Consider the following 17111-nt stretch of genomic DNA (forward strand, 5'->3'; position numbering starts at 1 on the left):
AGCTCATGGCTAGGAAAGCTATTCAAACCTGCTCAATGCATTTGACAATTGCTTGAGCAAAGTCGGCCCTGGGTATCTTTTCCAAAGCTCCTGTACCCATCCCGTACTCATGCACCTGTACTCCTATTCCAGTTCTGATACCTGTTTACAACCTCTGTCTGTTTCTCATCAATCCTTGTCATCCACAAGCCCTGACCTTCTACCTGTTTGACCACAACCTTGCCTGCTGATTTGGTACCATGCTTAATTTCTTCCTGCTATTGCCACTCTGGTGCAATTACTTCAATTCAGGTGCAATGCCCAAATGCTTTAGATGGGTTGAAAATGAATGGCACTGCACCACAGGGTTTGCTTTACCCACTGAGCGAAATGTAAACACATAATTAATATAGATACCTTTCCCGCGGCGGGTGTATTGGAAAGCCATTTTAGCTCCCCAGTCACTATAATCATTCGACTGTCAGATTAGTTGAATGTTTGATCCTCCTGCGGCAGGGGGAACACCAGTGGCCATAGTGGGAAGCAAATATTTGATTACAGCAGCCGTGGAGCGGAAATTTAGCGGCTTTTCAACGCATGTGCCCTTGGAAAGGAAAGTATATCAATTCTTCTTTTATAGGTGGTGTTATGTGTAAAAGTGACCCTGTGGTGACTAGGGATGCAATAACTAATTGATAATAATCGATTATAATAGTTGGCAACTATTCTCATTATCAGTTAATTGGTTGGAGGGAGGAAAGGAGGAGAGAGATTTTACACAACCATTTGATTAGTTGAAAAAATATTCGGGCAACTAATCGATTATGAAAATAATCGTTAGCTGCAGCTCTATTGGCTACAGAGTTGTTACCACTATCATACACCCGATTACTCAGGCCACACAGGAATTGTCAGTACAATTGCATGAGCTGCATTCTATTAGGGGACGTCATAACAGCTCCAAGCTTTGACCTCACTCGTCTACAGATGTCTGCCTGAGCAGAGTCAATGTAATACAGCGCTGGGGCTGACCTCCATCCCCTAAATAGCAAACTATTCACATGACACGAACAATCACTGATAATACATGTCGATAACTACAACTATGCACTTCAGTTATAAGTTCCACGCTGGACTCATTTTAGACAGATATCAAATTAAAGCAGCGTGTAATATCAGCCGCAACCTCAACAAACATGGCAGCCGCGGCTTCACACAGCTCACCGTTACGTCATCACAACAAGCGAGACGTCAGCGAGGAGCTCCAGCATGCGCTCGTCGGCAGCGCGCGCTCCCGAACCACGCCCCTTGGGAAGAGAAATTTTGACACAGAGCGATGCGCGCCCCCGTGCGGTGCAAGCCTAGCGGGAGCGTGCGTCATCCGAACGTTCCCCGGGAATCCCGTGTGGGCCGGCGGCGCGCGCCTTCCTCTATTCTTTGCAGAGGCGAGCAGCCCTCATCCCCGTCCCCGGCATGAGCGGCACAGCGAAGCAGGTGCTATCGGATGAACATTTGGGATAAGTGGGATCGTACGAGGGAGGGAGTCCTCCCAGCTGATCTATGTCCGCCCCTTGTGCACATTGCTGGCCCCGTTAAATGGTTGTTGCGCCGATACGCCGCACTTGTGATCAGTCGCAATGTCTTCACATCACTCAGCCCACCCGGAGACTCGCAAGTTCACACGGGCGCTCAGCAAGCCAGGCACCGCGGCGGAGCTCCGGCAGAGTGTCTCCGAGGTGGTCCGAAGCTCCGTTCTCCTGGTAAGGACAGCCGGGAGGTATCAGGTGGGGGGGCTTGCCGGGTCACTGTCACGTGTGATGGGGGGAGGTGAACACATGGCCGGCTGCCCCGTCTTCATTGCACAGTCACTGCAGCCTGTACCTGTTACTAGGAGAACATTTACCTACTCAGCCTGTACCTGTCACTAGGAGAACACTTACCTATTCATCCTGTCCCTGTCACTAGGACAACATTTACCTATTCATCCTGTCCCTGTCACTAGGACAACATTTACCTATTCATCCTGTCCCTGTCACTAGGACAACATTTACCTATTCATCCTGTCCCTGTCACTAGGACAACATTTACCTATTCATCCTGTCCCTGTCACTAGGACAACATTTACCTATTCATCCTGTCCCTGTCACTAGGACAACATTTACCTATTCATCCTGTCCCTGTCACTAGGACAACATTTACCTATTCATCCTGTCCCTGTCACTAGGACAACATTTACCTATTCATCCTGTCCCTGTCACTAGGACAACATTTACCTATTCATCCTGTCCCTGTCACTAGGACAACATTTACCTATTCATCCTGTCCCTGTCACTAGGACAACATTTACCTATTCATCCTGTCCCTGTCACTAGGACAACATTTACCTATTCATCCTGTCCCTGTCACTAGGACAACATTTACCTATTCATCCTGTCCCTGTCACTAGGACAACATTTACCTATTCATCCTGTCCCTGTCACTAGGACAACATTTACCTATTCATCCTGTCCCTGTCACTAGGACAACATTTACCTATTCATCCTGTCCCTGTCACTAGGACAACATTTACCTATTCATCCTGTCCCTGTCACTAGGACAACATTTACCTATTCATCCTGTCCCTGTCACTAGGACAACATTTACCTATTCATCCTGTCCCTGTCACTAGGACAACATTTACCTATTCATCCTGTCCCTGTCACTAGGACAACATTTACCTATTCATCCTGTCCCTGTCACTAGGACAACATTTACCTATTCATCCTGTCCCTGTCACTAGGACAACATTTACCTATTCATCCTGTCCCTGTCACTAGGACAACATTTACCTATTCATCCTGTCCCTGTCACTAGGACAACATTTACCTATTCATCCTGTCCCTGTCACTAGGACAACATTTACCTATTCATCCTGTCCCTGTCACTAGGACAACATTTACCTATTCATCCTGTCCCTGTCACTAGGACAACATTTACCTATTCATCCTGTCCCTGTCACTAGGACAACATTTACCTATTCATCCTGTCCCTGTCACTAGGACAACATTTACCTATTCATCCTGTCCCTGTCACTAGGACAACATTTACCTATTCATCCTGTCCCTGTCACTAGGACAACATTTACCTATTCATCCTGTCCCTGTCACTAGGACAACATTTACCTATTCATCCTGTCCCTGTCACTAGGACAACATTTACCTATTCATCCTGTCCCTGTCACTAGGACAACATTTACCTATTCATCCTGTCCCTGTCACTAGGACAACATTTACCTATTCATCCTGTCCCTGTCACTAGGACAACATTTACCTATTCATCCTGTCCCTGTCACTAGGACAACATTTACCTATTCATCCTGTCCCTGTCACTAGGACAACATTTACCTATTCATCCTGTCCCTGTCACTAGGACAACATTTACCTATTCATCCTGTCCCTGTCACTAGGACAACATTTACCTATTCATCCTGTCCCTGTCACTAGGACAACATTTACCTATTCATCCTGTCCCTGTCACTAGGACAACATTTACCTATTCATCCTGTCCCTGTCACTAGGACAACATTTACCTATTCATCCTGTCCCTGTCACTAGGACAACATTTACCTATTCATCCTGTCCCTGTCACTAGGACAACACTTACCTATTCATCCTTTACCTGTCACTAGGAGAACACTTACCTACTCACCCTGTACCCGTCACTAGGACAACACTTACCTACTCACCCTGTACCCGTCACTAGGAGAACACTTACCTACTCATCCTGTACCTGTCACTAGGAGAACACTTACCTACTCATCCTGTACCTGTCACTAGGAGAACACTTACCTACTCAGAGAGTGACATGATCATTGGAAGTGTGTACACAGAATAACATTAATACAGTGATGGCTTTTATTGTTAGTGGGGGGGATTATTTTAAAAATCAATGTAAAGCCAAAACTTTTTTTTCATTTTGGATGGAGTAGTGAAGGGTTAAAACCTGTCAGGTTGTTTTTTGTCCACTTCTTGTCCTATAGATACAACAGGAAGTGAATGGATATCTTTCCATTGCGAGAGAAATTCCCTCTAAGGTCAGATTTTACACACATGGGCTGCATGTATACACGGGGGTACATTCACAAACAGAAACATAGGCTGCATGTATACACAGGGGGTACATTCACAAACATAGGCTGCATGTATACACGGGGGTACATTCACAAACATAGGCTGCATGTATACACAGGGGGTACATTCACAAACATAGGCTGCATGTATACACGGGGTACGATCAACAAACATAGGCTGCATGTTTACCCGGGGAAGGGGACATTTACACACGGGCTGCATGCAGACATGGGGGGACATTTACACACAGGCTACATGTATACATGGGGGGGCATTTATACACATAGGCTGCATGTATACACAGGGGGGACATTCACAAACATAGGCTGCATGTATACACAGGAATTTACACACATAGGCTGCATGCATACATGGGGGGACATTTACATATGGGCAGTGAGACAGATTTAATACCATGTTAAGGCTTGTCTCATAAATTCCTCCCTTGGCTGCTCTAAAGTAGCCCTGCACTCCAATAAAACCTGACCCCGACCACTTCTAAATTAAAGTGGAAGTTAAATGTGATATTAAATAGAAAGCTGCCAGGTCCGTTTTTATGACAGAAGAGATATAAACAGACTCTATTCCCTGCCTGTCAGTGTTTGTATACACTGAGCTGTACAACAATGGAGACAGGTGCTACATACCAATAGAGCCTCTGACAAACCCTGGACTCGGACAGTGTGCGTCTGGGGATGGTGTTGGGATGGCATTTTTGCCCACAGCTAATCATCCAGTTTGTGTGCAGCCATAGCACAGAGTACAACTGCGTTCAGAGATAGCGTTTATCCTCCTCTGAATGCATCAAACTTGTCTGCCCCCATTAGCTCATCTGTATGACAAATGTCCCTATCGGAAGATTTCCCCTCTACTCCTGTGTTGGCGATAACTCAATCTGTTGTTTTACCCCCTGATTTTCATTCCCGATGATTGGAACCAATAGAGAGAGAGTGAATCTTCCTAATGGGTACGCAGACAGTGATAGAAACCTGACAGGGGTTGTAACCTGATGAGAAGGTAAGACACCGTCCATAGCAATCACATTCAAAGGCCAGGTACTGTCAGGAGTGCAGCTTCTATCTGGACTTTATCATCTCTCTATCCAAATTGATGAAAAAAGTTTTGCCCTTTAAAAAAAAGTTGGCCATACACTGTTAGATTTTCATACAAACATTCATATGAAACTTTCGATAATGCCACCAGAGACTTGATGAATGTCGTATTTGAAGGTCATATGTTCTGGAAATGATTTTTTTCAAAATAAATTCAACTGGGGTATGGGCAGCTTTATATTGTAAGATTGTTTAGGTCTTCTTTATCTTAATGGAGAATTATGAGGCAAGTGATTTTCATTCAGCCTCATAATCTGAGTCGGCCTCTGACAATGAAACTGTCACAGGTCGGCTCAGTAGATCTATCCCTACAGAGAGCAGTGACTGTCACTCACGGCTCCCTGCAGGGATTCCCTCCCCTGTCCGATCCTCCAGCATTGACTGGCGAAACGGACGGGGAGGGGGCGGGTACAGTTGGCTCTGCCTCTCACGCAGCTGGGTGGATCCAGACAGAATTGTCGGGGGTCCGTTCCGGCTGCGGCGTCTCAGTATACGCTCGCGGTATACTGAGCTTTGGTTGACGGGAGGATGCTAGTTTGTGTCTATGGGGAAAAGCCCTAACCCCATAGTTCTCCTTTAAGGCATGCATAAGTTTGTAAATGTAATTCACTACATTCTGTCTGTACCGGCTCTTGAAGAATTATAACATGCTGCTTGTTGCTATGGAGGTTCTGTGGGTACATGAAATGTTTTATGGCAATGAGTTACGAGAACATTCTGAAGCCGCTTGGAATGGACAAGATTAGAACATTTTTGATAGGTCACAGTGGATTTCTTCACAACTTAGCTTTGCTCTAAAGCAGGGGTAGGCAACCTCATCCCTCTAGCTGGGGTGAAACTACAAATACCTAAATGCCTTTGTCTTTGGGAGTCATGCCTGTGGCTGGCAGAGTCTTGCAATGCCTCATGGGACTTGTTGTTCAACAACTGGAGGGCAGAAGTTGACCACACCTGCTCTAAAGGCATGGTACCTGTGAGTTAAATGGATGCTATCGCACAGCATAATTCTCCAAATGCTAGGTATGTTGTGATTTATTCTGAATGGCACCCCAATGCATCTCCAGGCGGGTCTATATTGTGCTGCAATGCACAGTATCACAATAGCATGCGTTGTGTGGTGCTGTGCAGTTCAAATTCATGCATTTCAACGCACAGCACTGCAGAGCACGGACACCCATCGGGAGCTGCACTAGGGTGCCATTCAGAATGATTATGGCTATATCTCCTTTGCACACCATACCAATCTTCCCCTTTCAGTTGGGTGCTGGAACAACTGGTGGATGGCGCCACAGCATAAAAATAAAGGATGTTGTTTGCACATGGATTCTCTTCAGAATCACATCTTTATTGATGGGTTTGTGCTGTGCAATGCTATTGTGTGAACCTGCTCTAAAAGTATATTTTAACCTAGAACTGTTTTCCATTTTGTATAGTGTAAGGAATGACAAACTCCAAGTTTTTTTTTTTTTTTGCCATCTGTTTCCAGCAATAAAAACCTGACCATGTTCTAATCCTGGGGTGGGCAACACCGGCCATCCAGCTGCTTTAGCACTACAAGCCCCATGAGGCATTGCAAGACTGATAGTTCCAGGCATGACTCCCGAAGGCATGTTGGGATTTGTAGTTAAAGGAGAACTATGAGGTGAGTGAAAATCACTCATCCTCATAGTTCGAGTCGTCGTGTGACAATGAAACTGTCACAGGTCGGCTCAGTAGATCGGGAAGTGAGGGAACACTTACCGTTGCTCGCTCACTTCTCGATCCTGTCCCTGCAGAGAGCAGTGACTGTCAGTCACGGCTCCCGGCAAGTATTCCCCCCCTCCCCTGTCTGATGCTCCAGCGCTGACTGGAGGAACGGGGAGGGGGCGGGTACAGCTGGCCCTGCCTCTGGATAGGCAGAGCCAGCTGTCACTCACGCAGCTGGGTGGATCTCGACAGTAATGTCGGACTCGGGATCCGTCCAGGCTGCGGCAGTCTCAGTATACCGTGAGCTGTAGCTCGCGGTATACTGAGCTTTGGGTGACGGGAGGACGCTAGTTTGTCCTCCCGTGACCCTTAGGAGAACTATGGGGAAATACACTTACCCCATAGTTCTCGTTTAAAGCACAGCTGGAGGGCCAGAGTTACCCACCCCTGTTCTATCCCCTCACCACTCTATACAAAAACAAACTTTTGGCTTTAGCTATGCTTTCATTCACACAGACACAAAGGTCTGTGTACTAGAGCTGCAGCTAACGATTATTTTCAAAATCGATTAGTTAGCCGATTAAATAGAAACCGACCCAATCTGTGCGCCTGGGAGCCACAAGTGTTGTGTATGGCCCGCCTGCACATATTGACAGGCTGAGCTTTACACTAAATCTGCTCCAAGTGTATACATGTGTAAGGGTGTACGTCTCTGGATGGACATCCCTGGATGCGGACTGTCTGTGTCCAGGATTGTACATTCAAACCTGTATAGATGTGCACACTTGCAGCAGCGCCTATCGGCATAAAGCCGCTGCCTGTCATTGATTTGTACAGGAAGGCCTTACGCAACACCTGTGGCTCCCAGTGCAGAGATCCAGATGGTTTTTACAATGCATATGAGAATGAGCCCCTCAATATCACAAACATTGCTGGCCAACTTTTTCCATATTTTTGTTTTTATTATTATACAGTTCATTTATGTACTCATAGTTATTCAGTTATTTAGTCATAAATGCTTTATAATGTGTTTGGTTGGATCTTTGGTTGTTCTGGTATTTTGATGAGGGTGTAAGAAATGACACATGATATCATATAGTACATGTCACTCTTTTTTCCAAATATAAATTTTATTTATATACTTCTATAGTCATTCAGTGATGTAGTCATACATTCTTTATAATGTGTTTGGTTGGATCCTTGGTGGTTCTGGTATTTTGATGAGGGTGTAAGAAATGACGCATGATATCATAAAGTGCATGTCACTCTTTTTTCCAAGTATACATTTTATTTATGTACTCCTTTTAGTTGTACAGTTATGTATTCATACTTTCTTTATAATGTGTTTGGTTGGATCCTTGGTGGTTCTGGTACTTTTGATGAGGATGTAAGAAATGACACTTGTCATCATATAGTACATGTCGCTCTTTTTTTTCATATTGTATCCTCGAGGTGATATGCAGATTAAAAAAACATTCCCTAGCTTTACACAGATCTTCCATGTGATAACATACTGTGTGGAAATAGCAGATATGTCGGGGGGGATTTTGTAGAGAAGTACAAGCACACCTGAATACCTTACTATTCACTTGTTTTTAGATGTATTTTGACATTCGATGATTCTGTTGACAGGAACTGTAGTAGATATGTTTGTGACTACAAAGGAAGCACACTTGAATTGTAGCAGGAGGGATGTGTGTGTACTTGTTGTATGTGCTTTGTTGCTTGGGCAGCTTGTCATATGGTGAGACTAACAAGCCCTCATATCCTGTCACTGCTTGGTATTACGTAGTATGCCAGTAATTTAACGTGTACGTGTTGAACTAGTTCTGAAACAGTTTAATACCTGCATGATGTAAATAGATCTGTCCGCCATTATTTCCCACTTATTCCTTCTTCATTGTGTGCATCTGCAGTTTGTCTTTGCAAGGAATTCTGCACACTAGCTAGAATTTTGTTTAAAATGTTCTTTTTTTTTTTTTTTTAAGACCATGCGTTCAACTTCCTAATAGATAATGGCATTAAACCAATGATCGATTTCAACCACACTGCTAAAAAAAAAATCAAAGGAGCAGGATGGATAGTTTTTCTCAGACAAGCAGAATTCTAACATTGAATGTGGTTTTTGTCCAAGAAACTCCATTCATTCCAAAATTGAATGTTAAAATCCAGTGAAATGTTGACAACATTTATCAAGTTTGTGAGATTTTTTTTGTAGAGAAGTCCATATGAAAGTCTACCAGTGTGTACCCAGTTTAAGACGACAGAAGGGCTCTCTGAGCAGTGATAGTGATTAATGGATGAATGCTTGGGAGTCATTAGCACACTGGACAGTAGGACCTCCTGGTGGTACTTCTTGCTCACACCGTGAACAGTCATACAAAAATCTACCAGTGTATACCCAGCTTTAACCCTAAAATACCAGGATGCATTTAATTCCTCTTACTGCTCAAACAGAAGTACCAGTATCTCTAAACTATGGTTGCTGTGGATTTCTGCACTGTTGAGTGTGTTTGAGGCGGTAAGGCCTCATTCAGACCGAGTGATCTGGCATTCCTGCGGCAAGAACCTATGGATTCTTGAGGCACGAATCCCAGGTGTCTCTTTCATATGTTACAGCTGTAACCATTGAATGTAATGACAGGGTGACAATAGGTGCATCTCTCAGCGGCAGTCCACAGGCAAATGTCCATGGTACAGTTGCATGCGCTTTGTAATCGATGATTGTCCCTGGATGCCTTTGTCTGTGTTCAGCAACAGTAGAAGGAGCATCCTACCATAGTAGAATGCTGCAGAGGGGATATAGAACTTTAGATAAAATGACTTAGTTGGTTATAAAAAGTATTCTGTTGGTTGGGTTAACCATAGCAAACCAAGTCACCATTTCCTCTTAGGCTATGTGTAGAATTTGCTCAGCTTGGGGGTGCCTTGATTTTAATGACCGCTGACCTTAAAAGTTATTTATAAATAGGGATATACATAAATTCAAAGTAGAAATGGGGATAGGAAGAGGAGATGAGGGCTTTTCCTTCAGCTGGCCTGTCAGGGTCTTTGTTTATTCTTGGAAATTTCCTATCGGGTAGATCTCAGTGAATCACTTCCTTGCTTGCAGAATTAGGAAGACTTGTCTAACCAGGCATGTACAAGCTCAATATTGTCTTTTGACCCAGGCTTTGAGATGAATTTCATGTGCAGATGATCACCCAGCATGAAAGTATGACCATAATGTTTTGCCTCCAGCTAGACTGCAGCAATACTGAACAGGTGTGGGCAGTAAACACCACCAGGAGGTTCTACTGTCCAGTGTGCTAATGACCCTCAGGCATTCCTTCATTGATCACTTGTTACTGCTCAGAGATCCTTTTTGTTGTCTTAAGCTGAACACACACTGGTAGATTTTCATGTGAACGTTCTTTTGTAAAATCTCCTCAGAACATTTGATAATACCATCAGAAACTTCAGAAGATCTGTGGTTAGTTATTCAAGATGCCTGCCGAGTTCCTTCAAAAGCTGTGTGCAAGAGTACCTAGAAGAATTGATGCTGTTTTGAAGGCAAAGGGCGGTCACACCAAATATTGATTTGGATTTCTCTTCTGTTCATTTACTTTCCGTTTTGTTAATTGCTAAAAATAAACTAATAACACTTTTATTTCTGAAATAATTCCTTTACCTTACAGTATTTTTTCACACCTGCCTAAAACTTTTACATGGTAACACAGTTTCTCTGAACCTCCGGTTAAAGTAGTTTTAAAGTCTTTCTTTTTTTTTTTTACATATATCTACTGCTAGTAAGCAGTAGATAAATGCCCCAACATTATAAAAAAAAAAAAAAAAAAAGTTGGCAAATACCAACTAACTTACATGTGTCAGTGGCAAAGGCTGTGAAGGAGGAAGTGTGGGGTGAGGGGGCAGAAATCGTAAACTAACAATTTTTCGAATGAAAGTCGAACAGTTGATGGCACTACACCAATTTTTCTTTTTTGATGTTGTGATTGAAATTTTTAGTTCGGTCAGGTTGGAAAAAACATTTCTGACAGAACGAAAATCGACGTATCAGTGGGATTTTTTGTTAGTCAAAAATCTTAGCAAGAACAAGGCACATGCGCAAAAGGTAATTATTTCCAGTTTTGCTAAAAATGGGTTGGTTGTTAGCTACCGAACAATTTCCGAAATCGACGTTTGACTATGCTTGTTGGGGTATTGGAGCTATAATCAAACGAGGGTTCGTGGCAGAAACGAAAAATGTCCGACCAAAAATCTTCTAGTGTCTGACCAACTTAACTGACCTTGAGTACTTGTAATGAACATTGATCTTCACAAACCTGATCCTTCTGGCTAGTGTTGAATGTTTTATTTGTTCAGATTTGGTACCTATTACGCATATGAAGGGCATATGGAAATTTTAGGTAGATGAACAAATTGCTCTATGTGAGCTATGCAAAGTGCAATATTGATAAAAATAAATTTGCTATATCGGGGCTGAACAAGTCCCAGGAGCCCGGTAGACAGGCGATACTTCTTTAAAATTGTAGCTGGCTCCTAACTTTTGAGGTTTTCGCTGGTTGTTGTTAATGAAGCTGACTCCTAAAGAAAATCCTGCTGGCTCCTGGGTTGGACAGCCTGGCTCCTGAATTCAATATTAAAGTCGTATTAAACTCGAGTTAAATCTTAAAAATGCAATCAAGTACATTAGCTATTAACAAAAATGTATCTTATTTGTGTATCACCCAGCTATAGATCCTCAAATCATCTCTGAATTAGTGCTGACTCTGTCCTTCCTTCTGGAGGGTGACTACTTTTGTTCCCCATGGTCTCTGTGTGTGTTCTAAAGTAGTCACTGCTCCAAGCTTGCTTCTGTGATGAACTACAATCTCATGTTTAGTTTACTAATTTGTAGAGGTGCACCGAAATGGAAATTTTAAAAACGAAACCGCAATTAAAAAAAATGTCAGAACGAAACCGATACCGGAAATTTTTTTATTTTAATTTTTTTAAATTTTGTAAATATTTAATTTTTTATAAACTTTTATTGATTTTTTTTTATATTTTTATTTTTTTTATTAAATATTTTTATTTTTTACTTTACTTTTAAGGGCTTCAAGGAAATATTAGGGGTCTATACAGACCCCTGATATTTCCCTTTTTAAAATAGAATAAGAGATTGAGAACACAAGGTCCTCAATCTCTTTTTCTGTGTCCCCTGTTATCAATGAACAGGAATCCTCTATAAGTGTTCCTGTTCATTGATAACATGAGAACATTGATTACTATAACTACAATTATGAATGAACAGTAGGAGATGTAGATCACTCCCATTCATTCATAATTGAAGATATACTAAACATACCATGTCCTCAATTATCTACAAACACTCAGCGATCGCTGAGTGTGTGTACCTTGCTCTTCTCTCTGACACGCTGTCGCAGGAGGCTGATCGAGCGGTGTAGAGATGAAAGCCCAGCCTCCTGTGACAGCGCTGTCTCCGCCCCCACATGGGACATAGAGCAGCACCCAGCGGGGAGGAAAGAAATCACAGATGCATCCATGTATCAGCAGGAAAATGGCACTTTTGGCATTATGCCAAAAGTGCAATTTTCGGCCGATATATCGGCGCATCCCTACTAATTTGTATTGAGATTGTATTCCATCATGGGAGTGAGCATGGAGCGGTGGCTACTTTACAACACACGGTCACCATGGGGGACAACTATAGCCACCTTTCAGAAGGAAGGACAGTCTCCGCGTAAATTCAGAGATGATTTCAGGAACTACAGCTGAGTGATACACAATAAGATACATTTTTGTTAATAGAAAACTATGGTGTAAGTGTTTTTGCCCATAATTCTCTGTAGGGTCACGGGAGGACATATACTAACTGTTGCCTGCGATATACTGAGAGTGCTGCAGCCGGGATGGATCCCTATAATGCTGTCTGGATCCACCCAGCTGCATGAGTGACGGCTGGCTCCACCCATCTAGAGGCAGAGCCAACTGTGCCCGCTCCCTCACCTGTTCGTTCCTCCACTCGGCAATGGAGGATCAGAGAGGAGAGGGAGGAATCTCGGGGAGTGAGCCAAACGGTGTATGTTTCTGCTCACTTCCCGATTGGTAGAGCCGACCTGTGACAGCTTCTTTGTCACAGGTCGGCTCTAACTATGAGGATGAGCGGGAATCACTCACCTCATAGTTCTCCTTTAAGGTACTTGAATGCATTTCTAAAGTTTTAACTCCCGAGTTTAGTGTCACTTTAATTTGTCCAACCCGTGCTACATTTATTCCAGTATATTTTCGCTCCTGGTTACTGTTCAATGTACAAAAAAACTGGAACATTAGACATTTTCTTTCTGCACAGTTTTGCCAGGCTGAAAACTGAGAGGATTTCATCAAGTGCATTTTTCTTAAATAAACTCTAAAACAAAGACTGTTTTTGTCATGTTCCTGGAAGTCCACTGCGTCTGCTGCTCAAGATTCCTCCCAATATAAGTAATAGAATTACACTGACCACCTCTTTACCTCTATTGCTAGCAAGCCTGTTTTCATTTTTTCTTGTTCAATACATTTTTATTTTGGAAAAAAGTAAGAGAACAAATTTGACAAGCTTGCGTAAGTAGAAATGGTGCCTTTCGAAGTAGCAGCATTGGTAACACATATACAGACCAAATAAACAGAAACCCATTGGCAAGTTAGACAGTGTTAACAGAAGGCACACAGTGCAATCATCTTCATATGTCATGTCATCGTGCTATCCTTTTATTGATGAGATGTTAACCTAGAGTCAAATGCATATAGATTGACATTGGTAGGGAAAAGGCATACATGGGAAAGGGGGGGTTTATCCATGGCTGGAGGAGGAAGGTGACGCACCTACCCCCATGCCGCCTATCTCTAAGGCTGCAAAATAGTTTTAAAGTGTTGAGATTTCTAGCTGAGACCTAACATTGAACGTATGTTCCAAATGTTTTCTAATGCAGCGCGTGCACACACTTCAGAAAACGACCATTGCACTACACATATTGGGTATTGCCACACATGCTGAAGTGAGGGCTATAATTCTAGGGCCATCATTTACTGTTAAAGGAGAACTATGAGGTGAGTGATTTTCACTCATCATCATAGTTAGAGCCGACCTGTGACAATTAAACTGTCAGAGGTCGGCTCTATTGATCGGAAAGTGAGGGAACACATACCATCGCTCGCTCACTTTCCGATCATCTCCCTGCGGTGAGCGGTGATTGTCAGAGATTCCGATCCTCCAGCACTGAGGATCAGAGAGGTGAGCACAGCTAGCTCCGCCTCTGACAGCTGCCTCTGCCTATCTAATCAGCCAGCTGGGTGGATCTCGACAGTATTGTCAGGATCCGTCCCAGCAGCGGTGCTCTCAGTATATAGCGAGCTTTAAACCTCTATATACTGAGCTTTGGGTCACGGGAGAACGTTATATATCCTCCTGTGACCCTTAAGAAAACTATGGGATAAAAAGGTTACCCCATAGTTCTCTTTTAACTCTAAACTGATGAACTGTAAGGTTTTTAAAGCATCACCTATGGACAGTTTTGGGTACTGTAGTTGTTGACCATTTCATGGGTGCACACAATTTTGAGACTTGACTTATTTGGCATCTATTTACCCAATGTAACCTTCTTTTTTTTTTTTTAACCAAAATATTGGCTGTTACTTTATTAAGCGGAGTGTATTTATTTTTACTGAAAATAGGGCACGATTGCACTAATATTTTGTGGAATAAAAAAAATGCAACTACCCCCATTTTTATTCTACAGGGTCTCTTCTTTCAGAAAACAAATAGGGTCAGAAAAAAACAGTCAGAATCTGGGGCAGTTGCCCATAGCAACCAATCAGCTTCTCTCTTCAGTTCATTTAGGATTTGAAAATGAAAGAGAGAAGCTGATTGGTTGCCATGCACAGCTTTTACAGATTTTGTCTGCTCCAGTTTTGATAAATTCCCTTCGTAATGTTTTGGTTTTTTTTTAATGGTCCTGAGGCCTAAAATGTACATTTTAACGTGTGTGTAAACAAATTTAAAAAAATAAGGCTCTGGCAGGGAAAGGTTTATATGCCACATTTTGTATTTTCTTACCTGCAAAAAAGGTTATGTATTTTTTTTTTTTTAGTTTTGAGCAGAATCCATGAATATTTATATACAAAAGGAGCATGCATTACATATAAGTGGTACTTTAAGTTGAAGAAAAGTAATGGATCGTTCCTCTAAAAGGCAGTATTAACATGCTATCAGAATGTAGGTATTTAAAAATATTCAAGACATCTGCCAACTTGAGATAATGCAGATCAGAGAAAAATAAACAGTACATACCAGTTATTGCGGCCTGGCATTCCCTGACAAACCAAACACTTTTTTGTTGCTAGGGACCATTTAATCCATACTCTTGTGTAATCTCCCCAAATGACTCCTGTACAAACGCCCTCAAGGGAGTAGGTTAAGACACGCATACAAGAAGCTCCTATTTCCTTATTGCTCTCAGCTAGATTGGTTTGATAGAATTTGGTTTGCTCTGATAGAGATTGGCACTATAAAAGACTTGAGGAGGGTTCTGCATACTATATTATGTAAATTCTTCTTTTTTTTCCTTTCTCAACAAGTTAGAAAACTAAACTTGCAGTCTAGCTATTTTTGAATACCCTGCTGGTCTGTCCTCTGTTTTAGTGTTTATAAAGCTTGATCATACACTATACAATCGCCTTTAGAGCTGCCAAACAACTATGGAGTGTAGTGGCCTGCCTGATTTAAAGAAGAACTCCGGGCAGAAATGCGAGGGTTAAGTGCTTGTTTTCACCTAGGGCGTAAAATAAGGAAATACTCACCCGAACCTCGGATCTCTTGCTCTTAGACCAGTCCCTGCAGATGTGAAGATGCTGAGGGATATTTCATTGCTGGAGCGAAGGAGTAGAGAGGTGGCACTGATCTAGCAGCCAGCCAGCTCTGAGGTTCCGCTGAGTATTTCTTCGTTTTACATCCTAGATGAAAATGAGCACTTAGCCCTTGCAGTGCTGGGGGAGCCCCACTGCAAGGGTTAAGAATATTTCTGCTTGGAGTTCTTCAAAGATGTTGAAATAATTGTTTGGCCTCATATTAGATTGTTTTGTTAAGAGAACTAAAGCCAAACCTTTTTTTAGCTTTAGTTCTCTTTAGGGTAACAGGAGGACACTTACTAATGTGACCCCTAACTCCGCATATAGTGGGCTACTGCCCCCTATATGCTGACAGTGCTGAACCGCTTTGCAGCCAGGAAGGATACTGATTGACAGCTGGCTCTGCTTCTCTAGAGCCAGAGCTAGCTGTGCCCGCCCCCTCCCCTCCCTGCCCCTCCAATGAGTCCTGGAGGAACTGGGAGGGAAGAGGGGAGCGATGACTAACAGTCACTACTCTTGGCAGGATGAAGACCCTGAGCTGAGCGATCAGCGGTTTGTGATGACTCGTTTCTCAATTTATAGAGCCGGTGTGTGACAGCTGCAGTATCATACGCCGGCTCACAGTATTGGGAAGAGTACATTTTACTCTCCCAATACTTATCCTTTTAAATCTGAAGAGATTGTACAGAAATTGTACAATCGGATTGTCTAGTGTAAGGCCAGCTTGAATTCAGCTTAAATCTTTTTAAAACGCAATAGTTTTTTGTTAGTTTTGTGTAGGCCTAGAAAGAGTAAAAACTCCTGTCAATTCTTTATTTACCACATAGGGGATATTTCACCCCACTTCCTATCCTTATGACAGCTGGACTAGAAATGAGGAGAGTATTTGTCACTGGGACAGAAAGAAACAGACAGTAATAATAATCTGATGGAGGTTCTAACTTTTTCTTATCGTACTGCTAAAAGGTTTTTATTTTGTTGCAGTATATATCCCCAATGGTAAGCCCCAACCAGAAGTGTGGTTAAATCTCTACAAAGGGGAAACCACAGATAACACCTGGCAGAGGTTAAAATCAACTGTTTCTTTGTTGTAGTTATGTCAGAGCACTCAGTCCTGTCTCCTCATCTTATTCTTACCCATCCCCAATCCAGTGAGCATTTGCTTACTAGATCACTTGTCGCAAATCTCCCAATCTGGTCTTTCACATGCACCCTGCAATCCCACTTATTCTTAGAGAAACTTTACCTGCATCTTTAAAATAACCACAGACATCTTTTAGAAGTTGTATTAATGGCAATCTACAAGCACATCCTTCTAGATAATTGCATTTTATTTTTT

At 42.6% G+C, this 17111-nt stretch overlaps 1 protein-coding gene across 3 annotated transcripts in view; it reads left to right on the forward strand.

The window, feature by feature from the left end:
* The first annotated feature begins 1247 nt into the window (after positions 1–1247).
* The window catches only part of DOCK9 (dedicator of cytokinesis 9), a 230536-nt gene continuing 214672 nt past the window's right edge, over positions 1248–17111 (forward strand). For all 3 annotated transcript variants that reach the window (XM_018564643.1, XM_018564645.1, XM_018564644.1), the window contains exon 1: positions 1248–1739. In XM_018564643.1, coding sequence (XP_018420145.1) covers positions 1617–1739 — 123 coding nt within the window. In that variant the 5' untranslated portion in view covers positions 1248–1616. The remainder of the gene's footprint in view (positions 1740–17111) is intronic.

This window comes from Nanorana parkeri, unplaced genomic scaffold (genome assembly GCF_000935625.1).
Source record: "Nanorana parkeri isolate BGI_ZX_2015 unplaced genomic scaffold, ASM93562v1 scaffold768, whole genome shotgun sequence".
NCBI lineage: Eukaryota > Metazoa > Chordata > Amphibia > Anura > Dicroglossidae > Nanorana > Nanorana parkeri.